Here is a 13944-nt window from a genome sequence, read left to right as displayed (position 1 = left end):
GTCAGCCCCTACCCTGCCACCCATTCCCAGTGTGACTCAGGCAAGGCTATTCACTGCACTGGGCCTCAGCTTGCCCACCTGTGATATGGGCAGCTCTCGGCCTATGGTTGTCTGTTTACTCAGACACCCGGTATCAGGCTCCCAGTGACAGCCTTGTGCTAGGGGCCCCCAGCCTGGATGCAGTCTCCAGAAGGCGGGTGGGAGGGCAAGAGCAAAGGAAGAGACTGGACCTCCTCTAGTTCAACCCTGGTCCCGCCCCATTGTCTGTGGCCCATAGAATGGACAAAAGTCAATCAAAGGGCCACTAAGAGGGAGGAAAAGAGGGAGGAAGGATGGAGGGAAGGAGGGGTAAGAGAAAGGAAGGGAGAAAGGAAGGAGGGAAGGAAAAGGGAGGGAGGGAAGGAAAGAGAAAGGAAAGGAAGAAAGGAGGAAGGAAGTCGTTTATTTATAAGGCCCTTGGGGTGGAGACAGAACGCAGTCACAGTGAGCACAGCCCCAGGCAGAGGTGACGGCCGTGCAGAGGTCTGAGCGCTTGTGCGGGAGTCTTGGTCCGCTCCCCTCCTTCCCACAGCTCCAGGCCACTGGTATCGGCATCATGATGGGAGATGAGACATCCCCAGCTCGCCCTCCCCTGGGCTCCTGCCAGCAAAGGCAGCCACAGGTTACAGGGGAGGGGTCCATGGAGGCGGCAGAGGCCAAGCGAGAACTGAAGTTGCCGGAGGGGGCGGGGCAGCAGCGGGTCTGGAAGGGAGCAGGGGTCTCACCTGTGGGAGGCTCAGCTGGCCATGATGTGCTTCACAAACGCTGGAAAGAAGGGAAGCGTGAGCAGAAGCTCAGCACCGGCAGCCAGCGGCCCTGGGTCCCCGAGCCCCGCCTCCCAGAATCCCCTGCCCTGCTGCGCCCACCTTCATAGTTGATGCAGCCGTTGGAGTCCTCTTGCCCAGCCATCAATTTCTCCACCTCATCCTCTGTCAGCCTCTCCCCTGGGAGGGTGGGAAGCTGAGTTAGCCCCTCCCAGAGGTGTGCTGGGGGCGGAGGGGCCTCCCCAATCCCCCTGGAGTCTGCCTCTCGGGCATTCCCACAGCCAGCACTGCTCACAAGGCCAAGGCTACCATCCCCACCTTTGAGGCCAGAACACAAGTGACAAGTCAAGAAGGGTGGGGCCTGGGGTGGGGACCTGGTGACTTCTTTGAGTCCAGGCACCTTGGTATATAAATGACCACATATACTGTCCTCTGCCCCCACTAGACTGGCAGAGGCTCCCTTGGTCAGAGGGGAGACCAGTACCCCCACTTTGAGGCTAATGGAAGGACCCTGGGGCAGAACCAGGGACTTTGGGGCATCATTGTGGAGGGGACCAAGACACTACCCATTGCTCCACAAACAACCTGGCATTTCCCTGACTCTGTACTCTTGTGTGCCAATTGCAGCTTCCCTGGCTCGGGCCTCCCCTGGCACCTCCACGCCCCCCAGTCACCAGCACAGGGCTGAGCACAGGGGCTGAACGTAGCAAGCACTCAGTAGACGTCTGCCGCAGGAAAGTCACTCTGGGCCCCACCACCCAGGCACCTGATTTCGGGGGTGTGAGTGGGAGGTACACGGAGCACACAGAGGCCACAGAGGATGCCCCATCCAGTCCCCCCAGAAAAGGCAGACATGTGACCTTCTTGGCCATTGAACATTGAACACTAGCACCAAGTTGACCCCGTTGACCTGCAGTCCTGCCCTGTCCCCAGAGCTGTTCCCATCTATCTTCAGTTCTGTGAGCTGTGCCATCACGCCTTCCATATGTCCTGTCTAAATGGCCTTTCTGTCACCTGCCATGAAGAGATCTTGACTGTGTCACTATCTCCATTTCACAGATGGGCCCAGCAGGTGCCAGAACAGTGTCTCTCAGGATGCCCCTGGGAAAGGAGCCGGGTGGGGAAGCTGCCCTCACCCAGTGTGGCCAGCACGTGTCGGAGCTCAGCACCCATGACGGTGCCATTGCCCTCCTTGTCAAAGACCCGCAGCCCCTCCACGAAGTCCTCATATGTGCCCGTGTCCTTATTCTTGGCTATGTGCTGGAGCATGGGCAGGAACGTCTCGAAGTCCATCATCTTGGTATTGAGTTCTGCAGAGAGATGGTCCCAAGTCCCAGGTTAGAGGGATGGGATGGTTACATCCTTCCCCGTGCCTGTTAAAGAGAAGCCCTCACTTTTACACAGTTCCCCAAGAGTCTACAGTCTGCTATTTACAAAGCATGTCATCACCTTGTACAAGGTACTTTACAGCCTACTGAGAAACACAGTTTGCACATCCTTTGCTGTTCACAAGGACATTTGCTGCCATGCACAGCCACAGTGGGCTCTGTCCTCTGCTGGTATCATTTTCTTATGGACCTTACCCTCCCAGCCACCTGTGTTGGGTCAGTAGCAGCTGGGCCAATCAGAGGCCTTCCCTGGACCTGTGGTGAGGGCCTGGGTCTCACTCTTCCTAAGAGTGAAGTAGGTGGTCTAGGTGGTCAGTCTCCAGTGACCAGGAGGCCTGGCCAATCAGCAAGGGCCAGATGGCCCAGCAAACCATCCTGCTTGTCGCCCTGCCAGCACAGCTCCACAGCCAGCACCCACGTCCTCATCTGAGTGATGGAAATGACAGGCAGGGTGGGAGGTTCGTGTGCAGCCCCACCACCGTGGCAACCCACCCTGCAGGCTGCCCTGGAACTAGCCCCATGGGGCTCCTGGGCAGGGTGCGCTACCTTCTTGTTTGGGCTTCCCCAGGACACGGAGCACCTCGGCTTGTGTGGGGTTCTGGCCCAGTGCCCGCAGGACATCCCCGCACTGCCCGTACGTGATCTTCATCTCGCCCTTAGGTGTGCGGTCAAACAGCATGAAGGCTTCCTTGAACTCTGAGGGAGAGGGCAGTGACCGTGGGCACTCCCCAAGAGGAGCCCGCCCCACCCCCACACCACTGTGGGGCCCTCAGATCCCTGGGCTCAAGAGCCTGCTCACCTTCAATCTGCTCCGGTGTGAACTCGATCTGAAAAGAGGCCCCAAAGACTCAGTTCCTAGCTCAAGGGGTGGGACCAGGCCTCCTCCTGGTCATTCCTGACCAGCCCAGGCCCCAGACCCTTGCTGTCCTAGCTTGTCCTTATTCTAGCCTCCCAGCCTCTACCACCCAGGACCTTGACACCCTCTTGCCTCCTCACCGCTTCTCTCTATCCCACATGAAGGCCTTGGGTCTGGGGGTACCCAGATCCTGATGCCTGGTGGGTGTGGGCCACAGCTAGAGGGTGACGAGAGGGTGACAAGGAGGGGCCCTCCTGGAACCCTGAGACCTCAGTCCACTGTGGGCCTTACCTGATACCCTGGTTCTAAACAAATGTGCCTAAAGCCACAGGTCTGACCAGGCTGGCTGTGGCTGGGGCCCCGTGGGCAGGATGGGCGACGTGGATGACATGGAAGTTTGGGGGTGAAGGGTGGGTAGTAAAAGTGAGGCTGAGGCCAGAGGGGTGTGTCAACGTGGAAGCAAGCCTGCAGGTATGTGTGTGCATGTGTCTACTCCTCCCAGAGTCCCCTGGGTCCCTAGGCTGGGCACTGTCACTCACAGAGCCCCACCTATACCTAAGTCACATGCCCTGCCTGTGGGCCCCAGGGTAGCTCTCCTACCTCAGCACAGCCTGTGGCCGAGTACTTGCTGAAGCCACATTGGAGCCACAGTGAGGTCAGGAGGCCTCCTGGGACCCAGAGTCCCCCTCCTCACCTGATACCAGATCTATTTTTATCACTGCTGTCACTCTCCCCAAGGTCAAGGTCACATCAGGGAAAGGAGCTTGGGGGAAGGGGACATAACTAGAATCTCTCCCACCCACTCCCTCAGAGCCCCACCAACCCGCACAGTGCATGCCAGTGCTGAGGATCACCCTGTCCCTGCCACGCTGCCCTGTCGTCCCCCCTGGTTCTTGCCTCAACTCAGTGTTGGGAAGAACAAGCTGTCATTCCTGGGCCCCCAAGATCTCTCTCCACAGGGAAACCTGGCAAAGGCTGCGCCCTTCACCTGCCAGCTGGGTAGGGGAAAAGGGGGACACATGAGGGACCTCATGACCCCCACCTCTCAGAGGGGAGTCTGTGCCAACCTCAGACCTGGTGAGACTAGACAGTTCTGCCATGGGTCCCGAGGTGCTCAGAGCCTCTTCACCAGGGGGCCTGCCAGATGCAAACCGGGGCCCCGTGGGTGGCAGGGGTGCCTCCACACTACATGGTTCCCCGCAGCCCCTGAAAAGAGGGCTTCTCATCCCGTTTCACAGTTGAGGAAACTAACCCTCTGAGTAGTGAAGGAGCGCGTCTCCTAAGGTGGAGCCCCCTTGGAGTATGAGCCGTGTCTGCGGGGACACAGGTTGGTGTCCCTGGGAAGGGCTCATGGCCAGGAGGAGGATCTGAACAGATGAAGGCAGAGCTTGCTGACCATGCAGGAGTGAGGAGGGCCCCTCGGGAGGCAGCAGTGGCCGCTGGCCAGCCAAGAGCAGGGAGCAGGCAGGACAGCGCGCGTGCTGCTATGCGGATGCCACAGGTGGGAGTCATGGCTCGTCCTCCAAGTTTAGACTCTGGAAGAGACTCCCCAGCCAGGAAGGGCTCCTGGGGCCACTGAGCAGAGCTCCACAATCAGCTTCCTGCATGACTTTCAGCACATCCCTATCCAGTCTATGTCTTGATTTCCCCGCCTAAAAACTGAGGCCCAAGAGGGTTCCACCAGCTCTGGGCTCAGGGGTCTCCACAGGGGTGAGCCTGGGCAGAGTCCTCACTTGCCTTTGCTCCCCATTCCATCCACCCTAGGAGGCTTGGCATGGACCTGGGACATCCCAGCCAGAAAAGGAAGACCCCCTGCCCGGCTCTAGGATTTGGGAGCTGAAGGGGGTTAGTTGGCACCAGGGTTCCCCAAGGATATGGGGTCCAAGGAGAAGGACAAGGAGGAGTAAGCTTCCAGAACCACTGAAAAGGTGTTCCTTTCAAATCCCAGTCTAGACTCCACCCTTAGAGTGCCCAGGCTCTCAGTAGCACCAGGGAAGTCCTGCATGACGTCTGCCCGTCTCTCCTGCTGTAACCTTCCCAATGCCTGAAACAGGCAGGGCTTGTCTGACTTCGACATAGATGCTTCCAGCTTCAGCTCAGTGCTCACTTCCGGAGCTTGACCTGACCCTGGATAGGTTCGCTCTGAGACCTACTCACCTGCCCTGCCCCTCCTACCACAACCCAGTTCCCACACCCACCTTGATCTTGGAGGCATCAAACTCAACCTCCTTGGGGCGCTCGGGCTCGGGTGCAGGTGCGGGAGCTGCAGCTGCTTTGGGGGCGGCCTTGGCCTCATCCTTCTTGGGCTCTGGCTTTTTGGGGGCCATGGGAGCTGCAAGCACAGAGAGTGACGTGAGAGAAGGATGCAGAGAGCAGGGTAGGTGAGCGTCCTGTGCCCAGGCCTTTATCCTGGGTGGACACCTCATGACCCCAGCCCCACCCCCGCCATGCACAATAGGGACAGGGCCATAAAAGGACATTGGCTCAGCTCAGGGGCTATTTTGGGGCCTGGAGAGGGCATTGTTCAGGCCCAGAAAGGGTGGGGGAGAAGGGAGGGCTCTCATTCCTCCCGATCACCTGTTGGGGAGAGGGAGGGTGAGTGGGGACAGACGCCAGGGCAGAGCACAGGCACATACTCACGCTCCTGCTCACACCGCCGGGCCCTGCTGCCCCTCAGTTGGTCAATAAATTGAACAGGTGTAGAAAGTTGAAACACGCATCTTGCATGCTGAGTGACGGTGGGGGCAGGAGGCCCAGGTGACCTAAGGACACCTCTGGACTTCAACTTCCCGTCTGGGCACCCAATCCCCTGTGTCAGTGTGTCTGTCTCTGTGTAGGGGGAGGCGAGGCCGGGATGCGTGTGGATCTGTCTGCGTGTGCGGCGGGGGGCTCTGGCGTCTGTGGGAGTCGTCTGGCTGTCTGTGTGCGGTGGGGTCTGTGTGTGCTGTGTATGTGTGGCAGGGGGTGGGATCTGCGTGTCCGTCTCTGTGGGTCTGTTTTTGGGTGTGTGTGTCTGTGTGGGCCTGTGAGAGTGTGTGTGGGTGTTGCCTCTGTGTTTGTGCCTGGGTGCCTACGTGTGCCCGTTTGCAAGTGTCTGGCCATGACAGGCAGCTACAGCCCTGGCTATGGGCACAAGAGCCTCCAGGAAGACCCCAAGTGCCAATAGAATGGCTGCCTCGAGGGTCATTTCCCCAGGCCAGTTCAACAGCCTCCCTCCTAGGTGCTTGGGCCTGGCCCTGAAGTCAGTTTCCCGGGTTTTACCGCTAGCTTCTCGCTGCCCTTGCTGAGCAGCACACAGTCACCCACCTTTCCCTGACCGACCAGAGTACCCACTATGCCCACTGCCTGGTGCCCTTTGCCCCTCCTCTGTTTGGCACATACAATACTCAGGCCCCTGACCCTCTTCCAGGAAGCTTTCTGACACTGCCCACTGCTCCACATTTCTCTCTGCCCAGGCTTTTGGTGGAGACCCTGAGAGAATCTGTAGCTCTGAGGGACCCCAAAGTGTTGAGCAGGGTTTGCCCCAACCCCAGGACACTCACCCCAATTCCTACCCTTTTGCGCCCACTCCCAGTTTCCACCCCCTGTGGTGTTCAGCCCTCAGCAAATGGCGGTGACAGAGCACAGCCTGACTGGGCCACCATTTGGGGAGGTAGGGAGGCTGAGGTGGCATGAGGCCCTTCCAGAGAGTGGGGACATCTTGCAAACACATTGGGCTCTGTTCCCTGCCCAGTGTCTGTGCCTGGGGGGTAGGAAGAGGGTGTTCCTGGTTATTTTTAAGTGCCTAGAGCCTTTGATAGAAACTTCAGAGGCAATGTCCCCACCCCCAGCCCCCCAGAGATTTCCCCGGGTGTGGAGAGGGGTGTAGCTCAAGCCTGAGAGTGGGACACCTCAGGGCCTCTACCTGGGGTACCCCACCATCTTTCTGCAGGGCCTGGGTCCCAGTCATCCTGTCACTCAGCCTCACAATGAAGGGACAGCAGTCCAAGACTGGGCCCCCCCAGCCCCGGCTGGAACACATTCCTGCCTTCATCTGGAGGGCAGAACACCCCACATCTGGAAATCTGACAACATCCGGGGCTAGAGGGGGGGCAAGTTTTTCACTTTTCTTCCAGATGTTTGGCAACACTATTGAGAAAAGAAGAGGTGGGAGGAGAGGGTCCACAGAGACAGCCAGCAAGACCCCAAAAGGAGAAGCCAGCCTGAGGGGCACAACAGAGACAGACCCCTGGGCAGCCCCATGGCCTGGGCCTGCTGACCCTCAGGAGAACTGACTCTGGATATCCCACGAGGCCCTGGACAGTCACAGGAAATCCAACAAGACACTACCCAAGCCCCTTTCATTTATCAGGGTAAAACCAAGGCTGAGGACAGAGGACATAGGCACAGGATCACCCAGACACCCCCCATTTCTTTCATCCCCACACAACTGACATCCCTTGGAAACCACCCGATATTGACTCCAGCAGTGGTGATTGACGTGGGCATCCTGGCCTCAGCTTCCAGGTTTGTAGTCCAGGTGGGTAGGCTCTCCAGTCAGAGCCTTGCAGTGCCACCCTCCTCTGCCTGTGGTAAGAGGGAAAGTGTGTCTTGGTCCCCTTCCTTAGACACAGGACAGGCATGCTCCTGCAAAGGGGACAAAGTGCACAGAGCCACCTCACTTCTTCGCCAGGGCTCAGAGGGAGGCTGTGCCAGGCCTCTGACAGTCTGAGCTGACTCTCCGCCTCCCCTGTAGGCTCCTAGAGCAATGATCCCCAGGGCTCCCCACGGGACCACCCCCAAATCTATAGCAGATGCCCAGCTACCAGCAGTACTGCCAAAGCCCTCCCAGGTCCTAACCCCTCTATTGTCAGCAAGATTGGTTATCTGAAGCCAGCAGCAAGATTGTGAATGGGCAGGTGGGTAGGCAGGGGCTTGGCCGTGGGTAGGTGGAACAGGCTATACCAAGCCTGGTCCCTGCCCTTCTCTCCCACGTCCCAGCCTGACTTCTAGGAATATCAGCTTAGCAGGCAAGATTCTGGCAGGGCCCAAGGGGCCTGGAGAGAGCTCCCCATCTCTCATGTCTGAGCTGTGGACCAGTCATATACATATGCCTCTCTAGGGGTAGCCACCTTACTTCCCTCTGTCCCCAGACAAGGGGAACACAGTGAAAGATGTGGGCCTTGATTTCTGAGGGCCCCATGTGTTGAGACAAGAGAGCCCTAGTCACATGGGCTGCCTTCTAGGTTCTTCCCAGCCCACCCTCACCCACCCCCAGGGCCTTTGCATAGGCTGCTTACCTCTTTCCATCCCCATACCATTTCCTGGGACTCTGACCTCTGCTTGCTCCTTGTCACCATCTGGTCTCAGGGAGATATCAACTCCTATGAGAAGCCTCCTCAGACCACCCTGCTCCCTCTACCCTGTCTCTCTCCTGACTCCCTATCCATGTACACACTAAAATAGACTTATTTCTTTGTTATCCTGTCTCCCAGATGTGTCCTCCCTCCCAGGAGTGGTAACTGTCGCAGCAGAAATCCTTGCTCTTACATACATAGCTGTATAGCCCCTGAGTGCGATACACAGTAGGCATTCAATAAATGTTGGCTGAACAAATGTCCCAAGTTTCTTAGTTTACCCACCTCTCAGAGAGTGATTAAAATCCCTTCCCAAACCTACATCTGGAGTAGGGGAAGGGGAAATGGAATTGGCCAGACAACCGACAGGAGCTCTGGTGACCGCCCCTCAGGACAGTAATGCAGTCATCAGTTGTCCCCAAGACTTCCAGCCATCTCCCCGACTCACCCCAATTCACATTTGCTACTCATGCCACTCTCCCATCCACCGCTGAGACCCCATCTCAATAGCCTGAAGAAGGGTGACACCCCCTCTCCAAGTCCAGAGACTTGACTGAAATGGTTGGCCAGCAGGGGGCGTAGAAGGGATAGGAACTGGCCTATAGTTCCTGAACCCCAAACCAGAGTCCAGGATCTCAACCCAGACCCCAAACCTGGAACCTGGAAGCTCCAACCCTGCCCCAGTCTCAGGTCTCACAATCTGAACCCCACATTCGGGGCCCAGAATCCAGAAACCGGGACTAGACTACACTGAGAACCCCCACCCTGAACCCAGACTCCAGACCCAGGTCCCAGGATTTTTTTTTTTTTCCTTGCAATACTGGGGATTGAGCCTGGGGGCACTCTACTATGGAGCTACAACCCAGCTTTCTTTCTTTCTTTTTTTTTTTCAATTTTGAGACAGTCTCCCTAAATTGCCCAGGTTGGCCTCAAACTTGCAATCCACCTGCCTCAGCCTCCCAAGTCACTGGAATCACAGTGTGCTACCGGGCCCAATCTGGACCCAGGATTCTGGATCCAGGGCTCAAGATCCAGGACCTAGGGCTTTGAATTCCAGGATTATAATCCTAAACAAAACCCTAGACATGCATGCCTGTAATCCCAGCAGCTCGGAAGTCTGAGGCAGGAGAATCACAAGGTCAAAGCCAGCCTCAGCAACTTAGGAGGCCCTAAACAACTTAGCAAGACCCTGACTCAAAATTAAATTTTTTTTAAAAATTGCTGGTAATGTGGCTCAGTGAAGCACCTCTGGGTTCAATTCCTGGTACAAAAAAAAAAAAAAAAAAAAAAGACCCAGAACCCAGGACAGGGCTGGTGGCTTTCCAGAATGGCACTGCCTGTTGCCCTGTATGGACACCGGCGGGTGGGGCAGGGGACAGGGTGGCCAACAGTGGTGGTGGGTGCTTGGCAGACCTCCCTGGTAGGGTTCAGGAATGTCTCTCATGCCATCAGAGCCAGTTTGAGGAGTTTAGAGTATGGTGACATGTAGAGGGAGTGGGGAGCCAGGAGGCCCTGCTACCCCGTGGGCCCCAGAACCAGAGGCAGGGAAGGAGGGTCAGGCACCCACGTGCCCTTGTACCCCAGGCCGCAGGCTCCGCAGGCCGCCCTGGCCCGCCCCAGCCCGCCTCTCCTGGCCCACAGCCTCTGGACTGGGACGCAGTCCCACACTTCCCGGAGGAGTCGAGAACGCGGCCTGGGCCAGACCCAGAGCCTTAGAAGTAGGTCAAATGTTGCCATGCAGCAGGTCCCGGGGCCCCTGTCCTGGTGCAGGCAGGCCCGTGGGTTGCTGCTCACCCACCAAGACACACGAATGCGTCCAGAACTCACCACCACATGCTGGGCACCCACAAACACACACAAGCACCCAGAGTTGTCTAGGTCCCTTCGCAGCTGCTCAGACCAGGAACTCGGCCCTGGTGGGGGCAAGAGCTGCCCAGCCACTCTGGCTAGAGGTGTCACGAGGCAGACACGAGGACCACGAGGAGATGAATGTCTGCATCATCTCACGGGGCCTTGGGTGAAAGTCTGACTCCAAGGAGGACTTCCCAGAAGGGCTGCTCTGCCACCAACAGGATGTGGCCGCTTCCCGGAGGCACAGCCCCAGGCCTTGAAAGATGGGAAAGAGTGCCTGAGGGGAAGGAGGAAGGCTCCCCATGCTCGGTGACCCAGCACCCGCCCTGTTTCTCCTGGCCTCAGGTCCCCCACCTGCACAATGGTCAGTGGTGGGGCAATGAGATCATAGGTTCAGAGGACAGTCTCTGCCTCCAAGTCCCAGGCCATCCCCACTGTCCCCACACCACACACAGACAACTCTGTCCTCGGGCAGGCCAAACACAACTCCCAGGCCCCTCCCTCTGCCCACTGTGCTGACGGGGACCAGATGCTCCAACCTTGTGGTTCTAGGGGTGGGGGTGGCAGGGCTCAGCGGGCTGGCAGGCAAGCCCTGGGTTTGGCCCAGGGACCTATAATCAGCTCCTGCCCCTCTGATCCCGTCCCAGGACTGACGCTTGGGGCTGTGGTGTCCTGGCCGGCTGTGGCCACGGCCGCTATATTTGGGAGCCCAATTCAGCATGAAGGAGGGCTGGGCAGGCAGGAGCTTCCAGGACCTAGGGCTTCATGGGGGACATTATGGGGACAGTATTTGGTCCATTATGGAAGAGGGTACAGCCTGGCCTTCAGGGGGACAGGGCTTGGCTTGGGGGTCACCCACTCTGCCCTACACAGATAGCCTAAGTGGGGGAGACTGAAAATGTGTCTAGAATACCGAACCTCTTAGTTGCTCCAGAGAGTCAGAACACAAGTGGAGCCGTGCTTTTGAGTGAACGAGAAGGAGAGGGGGCTGTGGAGGACAAATGGACAGCCTGACAGGGGTCAGGCTTAGGGTAGAGGGGTCTTGCACAGGACAAGGGGGTGCCAGCAGGCTGGTCAAGGCAACTAGAAAAAGACGGGTACTGGGGTCAGAGGAAACTGGATGAGGTGTAGACTTGAGTCCCAGTTCCCCAGCCCTGCCTGCTGGTCCAGCTTCCGGACAAGGACCCAGCCCCTCCCCCCAGCATGGCCTGTGGCCTCCCTGAACTGCCCTGGACATTCCCTGCCACTGGGCCAAACCCTGTACTCTCCCACCAGCAGTCTCCCAAAGAGCAAATATTTATTGTCCTTGGAAGAAAAAAAAAAGAGTCCCCTTTTAGGATCAGGGTCTGGGAGCTGCTATTAAGGTTTGCAGGGGCTCAGTAGTGGCCTGAGATGACCAGAAACCCCCTGGACAGGCTGACAGAGGAGGGAGGAGGGTGCAGTGTGAGCCGGTTTTGGAGGAGCGAGCCTGAGGCAGCCCAGGCTGCTGTGCTGGGGCTCTGCCCAGTTCTGGACCCTGGACCATGCTCTTCCCTCCCCTTGCCTCCATTTCCCCAAGGCTTCCCCGGGGTCTAAGTGTACACAGACACTGCCCACGGGGTGTGAACCTGAGTGTGACTGCATGGCCTGTGCGGTCTATGTGTATAGTACAACCATGGGCGTGAGGGTGGGGCCACATGTGTGATTGCGTGGGAGCATGTAGTCTTTGTGTTTACATGTGTCACCATGAGCACGAGGCTGTGACCACACGTGGGTATAAGCATGCCTAGGTGCTCCCTGCCAGCTCTGCGTGCGTGTCCGCCTGTGAGCCTGTCGTCTGTTGGCATGGGCCGGGTGGGGGCATGTGGACACAACCTCTGTTGAATGCCCAATTCAGTCAAAAATGCAAGTAAATTTAGCAGAGGAAAAAAAAACCCGTCAGTCAGACGAGGAGTCTGAATTGAGTGGTTGTTTGACTGGATGGACCAACTGTCTCAGGCAAACAGTTCACACTGGCTGGGAGGAGGAACCGACTCTCCAGGGCCGTCGTGGAGAAACTGGAGACAGCACCCTTGACCATGGCAGAGCCTGAGACAGAGACAGGAGGACAGAGAGAGACCAAGAGAGATGGGGACAGACTGGGAAACAGGGGAAGACGAGGTGGGGCAGGGACAAAGGTCACCCGGGGGAGGATGGGTCTAGGTACACATGTGCATGCACACGACCCTGTCACCTCTGAGCTCGGCTCCCATGGGATACAAGGCAAATTCATTCTCACCTCTCTCTCACTCTCACGCAACCTGGTGGACAAGGAGTGGGTCCCCAAGAGAGAGGCAAAAAGATGGGCACGCACAGCTGTGACCAGGGGACCGCAATAAGAAAGAAGGTAGTACGTAGTACAGGGGACAGGGATGACAGTGGTGGAGGTGACCACGAGGCAACAAAGGTGATGCCAGCAGAAAGGCAGTGCTAGTTGGGAGGACCTCACTCCCCCTACAGACCCCACCTAGCTGTGGTGGCCCCGCCAGACTCAGGGCTGTCCCTGCTCTGCCCCACCCAGCACCAGCTGTGGCCTTGCCTCCAGTGGTCACACAGAAACCCTCTGTGGTACAGGGTGTGGACGTTGCATTAAAGATGGTCCAAGCACCCAGCCAGGAATAGTTAGGGTCAATTCCGGTACCTGTCCGTGTGGGTATTGCTATATCTAGCCACCCACCTGGTGTGGTTATGCCTGAAATGCACACAGACATACAGAGGATCCCCAGGCAGGGTAAGCTGCCCCTGCTGTGTGTCTGTGTCTGTCTGGAGATACCCAGTGGTCCTAATATACTCCCCACTCCACGACTGCCAGCCTTGCCTGGTCCATTCTGCCAGCCCCAGGGCCAATAAGAACCATGCATGAGTGTGTATGTGCACGTGCATATACTCAGGAGCCCTGACCCATAAGTTCAAGGACAAGGAGCAGGCTCACTTCTGCCCACACACCTCTATGCATATCTTTAAGCTAGATAGGTGCCTTAGCATGCATGTTCACACACATGTGCACACACCCACTACCTTTGCACACACATGCTTCTGCATGCATGTATGTACATATGCACTTGCCTTTGCATACACACACACACACACACACACACACACACACCACTAATGCTCCACGCCTCTGAGCTCACAAGCATAAAAAGAACTGTGACTGGGAACAGGCACTGGGAAGAAGGAGCAAAGCTAAAGACACCCTACCAGGCCCGCTGGCGTAGGCTGAGCATGTGCGCACAGTGTGTGTATGTGTGTGTGTATATGTGCATGTCAAGGTGTTTGGTGCCTTTCCACTGTCTCCTCCCACACAGGCCTGGAGGGTCCCCTCCATTCACAGAAGGGGAAACAGAGGCCTGTGCAGAACAGCTGGGCTAGGGAGGTCAGCGTCCCTGGGTTTGGGCTCTCAAGTCTCCACATCTGTGTTGTTCTTGGCACATCCAGGCCAGATAAGGATGGGGTCAGAGCTCGGCTCTCGTGGGAAAGGACACTCTGGAAGGCTCCCGACCCATTCCTTTCCCATATCTTGGACCCCAGGGCAAGCAGAGGGAAGGCCAAAGAGAAAGAGGGATGGTTGCAGGGCAGGCAAGTTCTCATCGGGCCAGTCTTGAGAGCCGCAGGGAGCCCACAGCAGATTCAGAGGCACAGGTGCCCAGGAATAGGGTGCAACCTCTCAGACCAGCCCAGAAACATATAAG

General features: G+C 57.5%; 1 protein-coding gene across 1 annotated transcript; it reads right to left on the bottom strand.

The window, feature by feature from the left end:
- Positions 1-422: 422 nt before the first annotated feature.
- Myl3 (myosin light chain 3) lies at positions 423-5435 on the bottom strand. The gene is made up of 7 exons (XM_047532372.1): positions 5246-5435; positions 2991-3018; positions 2738-2887; positions 1940-2113; positions 906-983; positions 765-804; positions 423-639 (listed from the first exon to the last, which is right to left on the bottom strand). Exons 1-6 carry the CDS (start codon positions 5372-5374, stop codon positions 776-778), a joined length of 588 nt encoding a protein of 195 aa, XP_047388328.1. The 5' UTR covers positions 5375-5435; the 3' UTR covers positions 423-639; positions 765-775.
- Between the last annotated feature and the right edge of the window lie 8509 nt (positions 5436-13944).

This window comes from Sciurus carolinensis, chromosome 17 (assembly GCF_902686445.1).
Source record: "Sciurus carolinensis chromosome 17, mSciCar1.2, whole genome shotgun sequence".
Taxonomy (NCBI): Eukaryota; Metazoa; Chordata; class Mammalia; order Rodentia; family Sciuridae; genus Sciurus; species Sciurus carolinensis.
Note: the sequence above shows the minus strand (reverse complement) of the source record. Positions and strands in the feature narration are given on the sequence as shown.